The 7,104-nt window shown below is 43.6% G+C and overlaps 1 protein-coding gene across 1 annotated transcript; it reads left to right on the top strand.

Moving 5' to 3' along the window:
- The first annotated feature begins 496 nt into the window (after positions 1–496).
- Positions 497–2,568, top strand: LOC147426211 (uncharacterized). Its single transcript, XM_086498149.1, has one exon. The coding sequence runs from the start codon at positions 824–826 to the stop codon at positions 2,462–2,464; it is 1,641 nt and encodes a 546-aa protein (XP_086354275.1). The 5' UTR covers positions 497–823; the 3' UTR covers positions 2,465–2,568.
- The last annotated feature ends 4,536 nt before the right edge of the window (positions 2,569–7,104 follow it).

The raw sequence follows: 7,104 nt of genomic DNA, 5'->3' as shown, positions 1-7,104 counted from the left end.
AGGGCTGGAAAAATACATTTTTCCTAAACGAAGAAAATAAGGGCAAACTTGAAATTCTTCCGGTTTTTAGGTCAATTTGAAGCTTTTGCTGGTAATTACACTAAAACTTGTAAAAATTTCGCTGTTTTCTTCAAGGCAAGCTCAAAATCTAACCGGGATTTTAGGATTTCAGCCAGTGTATTTTTGGACCCGTTTTTTTCTGACACTGGACAAAAGCATCACCTTTGGTTTCTTTAATGTGCCAAACTATTTGGGAATGTGTACACAGGCTTCTTTAATGTGACAAAAGCATCACCTTTTGATGTGCCAGACTATTTGTTCTTCACCTTAGGCTTTGGCTTCTTTAAAGATATCCGTTTGTACTTCACCTTTAATAATAGGCCATGGCCCATGAAGATAACTTTCAAGCATGGAATTTAGCGGTAGTATTTAAAGTATTTATCCTCGACAAACCTCCTCTTATTTACCACGAGATGCAAGACATGGGATCAATGCATTTTCTCCCATCACAATTGGAACTTTCATCTATTTTTCCCCTAGACAAAAACTAGGGGGAACCCACGATGAATAGGATTCACCCATCAAAATTTAAGCTCCAAGTATCAATTTGACGAATAAAATTTTACACGTGCTTGGGCAAGGATAAGGAGTGTGCCTGTGTTAGGATTGGAAGTGTCTCTCTCCCTCTCGCCCCCGTTCTCTCTCTATCTCTCCCTCTCTCTACCTGCAGGTTGCCCACTCGTAACAAGGGAAATTAATGGAAGGTGAGAATACCTCGGTGTGCATTGTGGTGTTGAGGCTGCCTTGATCAGGATTAGTATAGATGGCGGGTCATGGCCTGCTGGCCCAGTTGGCTATAGTAGTGGGTGCTGCAGCGGGTGCTGCTGTGGTGGCAGCACAGGCCGAAAGCGTGGATGTGCTGCGGGACAACGTTCAGCTTGCGCAGGAGGGAGCGTCTGTGCTAACCGCTGCGGCGGGCATAGTGTCGGCTCTAAGCAAAGGGGAGATGAGGGCCGAGATGGCATGGCGCGAAGTGATCCCATACATCGCTACATGGCTAGACGTTCACGGATTCGAAGGAAAGAGCTGGTTGGCCACAGAGGAGGAGCACATAGACATGGACAAGACGGAGAAAGGGCTTGACCTCATGTCTAGTATAGTAATCGGAGTTGATTATCAGCTACATGGGCTTTACTTGAAGAAATGGTGGCGCTACAACACAGGCGAAGTGGCTACGGTTGTGGTGGTGGAGCGGGCTAGCAACACCTGCAGCTGTGCTCTTGTTACCTTGCCCTCTCCGACCATGGCCAGCTTGCTCAAGTCCAGAGTTGGAAGTAGCCAATGGGAGATTGTAGACGGCTGTAAAGTGTTCATCAAATGCTCCTCCTGCCATAGCGGTACGGCAGCTTGGAGTCTGTTTGCCAAGGCTGTGAAAGATGCTGTAGATGATATGGGAAAGCCAACAGAGCAGAGAAAATATCCTTGCAGCTTATGCTCCACCGGCTCAGACCGCAGCTCTTATATCTGGAATTACAGAATCAGTCAGATTATTGCCTCTGCGGAAGAGAAGACGAGCGGTAAACTCACCACCGCGCAGCTCAAGGCAACTCAAGATACCAGAGATTTGATGTCTTTCAAGGCCAAGTTTAATACAAGCACAAGAGCCAAGTATGTGGGCATCATTGTGGAAGGCGTGGCCGTAATGGCATTATGCTGGGCGATCAAGGCTTCCCCCCTGTTGAGTGCTTCTATAGGGAGAAGGATGGTGCGAGGGAATGTAGTTGGTATGAACATGACCTCTTGTCTCCCTGCTGAATTTGCTGACACAGTCACGGTGCTCAAGGAGGAAGCTACTGCAGATGCATGGCTAACCTTCACAATGGATCCTGCTCCACCACCAGGTGAAAGCTTTCTGCGGTCTCGGCACATACCTCGAATGGCACGCATCCGCCTCATCACAGCATGGATTATCCTCTCCAACTTGGGCGGCATGGCCCTTTGGGTGGCTTGCACAGCCGGATTGATTCGACCCCTCCTCGGCCAAGAAACCAGTGCTACTCCCATAGAAATATGGCAAACTGTAGTGCTATCAGTCTTCTGTGTATTTGCGGGTGTAGCTGGTAAGCTGTACCGAATACACGTAGCGCCTTACCAAGCGCCCAAAAGGCTCTGCATCACCCAAACTCTTAAGAAGCCCCGAAGTATTGCCCTAATACTGGTTGGGCTGGGGCTCCTGGTGCTGCTTGTGTTGGGAAGAGTGTGGCATGGTGGTTGGCTTGGCAGCTTGAGGACAGCCATTATAGGGACGGAAGTGGCCAACATTTTGTGCTGGTGGATCGTCGAGTGGGTCTCAATCCCATCAGCTCGAAACCCTGCAGCCCCTTTGAGAGGTCAGGTAGTCTCACAGCCTTGTACCTACTTGACCGAATCCGTCATCGGTTTCGTTCAAGGCCACTTGACTTGATTCTGCCAATACCTTTCCGTTTTCACAACCAACTGGATTTGGCTTATTCACTTAGTGGTTACTTTGTTGACCTCGACGTGCCTAAATGACACTCACATTCTGACTGCTGAAGAGGGATCGAGGGCCCTAGATCAACGACAGATCTAGGTCGTCTACTTTCTCTCAAGGCTCACGTCCTTAGTACTCGAGGAGGGCAAATGAGAGAGAGAGAGAGAGAGGGAGAGAGGGAGCTGCAGAGAGAAGAAACCCTCTGTAAACTTTAATAATAAATAATGGTTATATAGAGGAGAGCATTTCAAGATCATGGTTTAGAGAGTATGTGTTCTTCACAATATTCTATGTATATGTGGGTGTATGTGTGATTGATTATGGTTGTTTGATTTGGTGTGTGTGTGTGTGTGTGTGTGTGAGAGAGAGAGAGAGAGAGAGAGAGAGAGTGGGTATATAAGTTAATACTAGTCTTGTAAATAGTCACTAAAGTGGCTTACCCCATTAAAGGAGCTCATGGAATTTTTGAGTCTTCCTTTAATAACTTTTGCATGAAAAGGTTAAACTTTTTGAAACTTTGCTCATGTATGAAGCCATTTTAAATAAAAATCACACTCTTGCTTGTCAAAAAATGGGGAGGGCGTGGAAGAAAATATAAATCAAGGAATTAGAAGAGACATTAGTGTCTAGTACTTTGCTTGGCAGAGTTGGTTTTGGTAACATCCTATGATCCCTAAAGGGGAGAGGTGGTGCCGAAATTGACCAAGAACGTAAGTGCCCCAAAAGGGCAACATTTTTATTATTGCCAAATTTGCATCTCATATGATATAGGATGCATACCTAGCATGTTGTAAGGTCCTAGGACATGTTGTGAAGCTAGGAACCACTCCAATTATTATAGTACATGTTGACATATTTTTTTTTTTAAATAGCAAAAACTTTCATTTTCATTGAAATTGCCATAACTTTTGCTCCGGAACTCCGATCTAGACAATTTTATATTGCTTTCGAGAGCATAAGCAACAAATTCAAGAAGACATGCAAACACAAACTATTACCACCAAATAGCTTGTGGTAGGGGTTTTCTAGAAGTGACCAAAAGACCTCCTTTTTGCACCCAAAAGATTGGGTGGTCCAAAAGCCAAAAACGTTACAAGTTTTTATCCTATTGTATTATACAAATAGGACATAAACGACATCATTCGAGCATCAAAAACACATTTTTAGTGCTGGATAAGTACATAAAGTGGACCTTCCAAGCATTGTATTGCATATGCATCCAAAACTCTCAAAAACAGCAAAAACGTCAAAATCTGCAACCACCATAAATAGCAAGATGTCGGTTGAAGACTTTGCGAAACAACTAAACATGGAATGTAATCCATTCCAAGATATGCATGATAACTCTAAATCACATGCACATGCATCTAGCATTGAATATAATGTCAAACTAACATTTGTAGATGTTAGTGCCTGTGGAGCTAAAGTCTATTGCGATCCAATTAACATGTACCTAATCAATATTGAAGACCATCCAACTCGAACATACCCAATTCTATGGGCGAGAAACCAAGGAGACCATTATGTGGATAAGGATGGAGTATTATACGTCTTCGCATCGGATCCAAAGAATGCTGACAAGCTAGGAAGCGTCATTCCAAACGGACATGCAACAAGGGACGAACGAGCTTGGACACGAGAAAGGCGAGGTATATTTCCATCTCATTTAAATTCTAAATCACGTGGAAAAGGAAAAGTTGGGCCTGAAATTGAGTATGAAGGAACTATTCTAGTTCGTAGACTTAAAACGTTCGATCCGCAAAAGGTGTTGTATGAAGACAATGAATGCAATTATTACACAACCCTTCAAATGACAAATGTAGAATACCCATGGGAGAACACCTTATATGTCCATAGGGGAATGGTAGATCTTCATGCCAATATTATGACTAGAGAGGAGAAGAGTATGATAGGATTAACCCGGTTGACCTTAGACACATTTTCTCAGTCCCGGACAAAGGATTGTTCCATGGAGAAACACAAACACCAAAAGCTGTGACTTTCACAAAAACCAAGCCTAAAAAATTTGAACCACCTACGCATACCCATATGCCTAATATGAGAGGTATGAGTACAGAAGACAACGAGGGAATTACGGCTACGGGAGAGATAAACAAGCCACGTGATGGGAGAGAAGATGTTCCAAGGACAAGCGTCCAAGATGACGAGCGGAGACACGAGATTGATTACGCTCAGCGAGTGGGACCATCACAACTGCAAAAGATGGTGAAGAAGTATGATGGATCCATAGATCCACATGACCATGTAGCCTCTTTTAGAAAAGTTTTGAGAGCTGAACGTGTTTCAGACTCTCACACACAAATAGAGGGATTTGGCTTAACTCTCGAGGGAAAAGCACAGTCATGGTTTCAGACTTTGGAGCCACGCATGAATAGAAGTCTTCAAAACATAGAAAAGGACTTTGTTGCAGCCTTTTCTAGGTCCAAAGCATAGCATAGTCACACACATAAACACTTTTAAGAAAAAAGAGAACGAATAGTGAGAGATTGTGTGAATAGGCTAAAGCAGTACGTCGCGAGATGCCCACACGATGAGAAACCAAGTCGAAAGAGATTGATCTCAATCTAGAACACTTTCCTAAGCACTGTGAGCTACGACCGAGAGATGACAAAGGGAAAGGCAAAATGTCGTTACAGTACATGGAGGTACTACCTTCCCCCAATACTTCTGAGAATGAGAATGAGAGAATTCCTTTGCGATTGGTCACACACACTCAAGCAAAGAAGAATGTGAAAATAGAGACTAATGAGGGGACAAAAAGAGCAAAAGCCCAAGAGGATGTTCCATCCTCGAGTAGGCAGAAGAGAAAACGATCGAGAAGTAGACCAGGTAAGAAATCTACTGAGAAGAAGAGTTCCAAGGAGCATAACTCTATTCCAAAGGAGCTAGAAGGGGTCTTAAAACCCAAGCATAATGAGAAGGAAGAAAACCTAGAACAAAAGGATGCTTCAAAACAAGCATCACATTCTAAGGACTTGGGAGGATCCGTGCTTGTTGAGATGGTGAACGAGCCATTAGATGCAGCTCTCAAGGCTTACAATAGTAAGACTACAACTCTTACGGAGTTTCCAAAGAAGCTGCAAGAGTACCCAAATCCCCGAGAGGAAAAGAATAGACTGGTTGTGCATCAACAATTGATTAGGGACACACAAACTCTTTTTCAGGGGCCACCAAAGACGACCAGTTGCACAAAAGCCAAGCTTGGAAACGTTACAAGAAGTCACTTCAAGTGTAGAAAAGGGGAGTGAGCCATCTAATATTCCACCTTTGGAAGAAGTTGTGCTTGTTGCCCTAGTGACTGAAACTGAGAAGCAAGTGACTACGACTGACTTTCGGGATGAGATACCAGAGATCCAAGAAGCATAGGAAAACGAGATGTGGGAAGCGGTGCAAAAGCAAGTTAATGAGGAAGATGTCTCTCCTAATTTACCATTGTTCTCTATTGTTGATTTCATAGTCAAAAGGCTATGGAATGGGATAATGCATCTTTTCCTGAGGATGAGAAAGCTTCGGTTTCCACACCAAGTACGCAAACCCTTCGGACAATGCCATCATACATAGGAGAATACGAAGATCATTCCCAAATCATGCGAGTACCATTGATGAGGAAGTTGCCTCCTAAAAAGAGAGATACGTTAAACTTGCAAGCATTGTTGTCAGATTGTTGTCAGCACCTGTAACATGTACCCTTCCGTTGACAGACGCGCTAAACGTCAAACCAAAACTTTGGGATGAGGTAGCAGCTTTTATGAGTGGGCCGGAAACAAAAAGTAGGTCCTTGGATCTTTTGAACGAGCACTCTAATGTGCATTCAAAAGCCTACTCCTATGCCTATCAACAAAGTGGGATAATATGAGGGCGATGATGGAAATACCACTCTACCAGTGCAGATTAACAATGTGAAATCCATAGCTATTCTAGATATCGGGGTAGGGGTGTGTATAGCAGGAAAAGACATATAGAAGTCATGGAGAGTGCCAATTTGAGGAGAACGAGAATGAATCTGCAACTCACAGATGGAACTCTTGAAAATCCTATGGGACCACTAGAGAATATCACTATGGAATCTTGTGGTATCAAGTACGAGCATAGATTTACATGCAATAGTGAACTTCAGCAAGAACATGAACTACGAGGCAATTTTGGGAAGACCTTTCATGAGGCATTTCAAGATGATTCAAGACTAGGGCTACAACTATTTGTACCTCCGTCAAGAGAGTGCTCTCATGAGGATCAATCTCAAGAACCATAGATATAGAGGCATCTCTAAATCAACAGTAGAAGAGTTTGACTCGAGTTCTTCAAAGGACTCAAAGGATTCCATGTCTGAGGATAGAGTGGACCTATGGATATGCAGTGCTTCTAGCAAAAGATTTCACCTTAATGGATCTGAGTGTGAGAGATGCTTGAAGGATGACATACGCCATTACCCTATCCCTGAGCACCAATTAGATCCCCAAGAATGGATCCATGCCTTAGCCGCCTTAGATGTCTGTGCTTTTCCAAAGCCAACTCAATTTTGTGATATTGATGGCTATGACATTGTCCCTACATGAATGATGAGAGTCTAT

This window comes from Adiantum capillus-veneris, chromosome 24 (genome assembly GCF_014529385.1).
Source record: "Adiantum capillus-veneris isolate H3 chromosome 24, ASM1452938v2, whole genome shotgun sequence".
Taxonomy (NCBI): domain Eukaryota; kingdom Viridiplantae; phylum Streptophyta; class Polypodiopsida; order Polypodiales; family Pteridaceae; genus Adiantum; species Adiantum capillus-veneris.
Note: the sequence above shows the minus strand (reverse complement) of the source record. Positions and strands in the feature narration are given on the sequence as shown.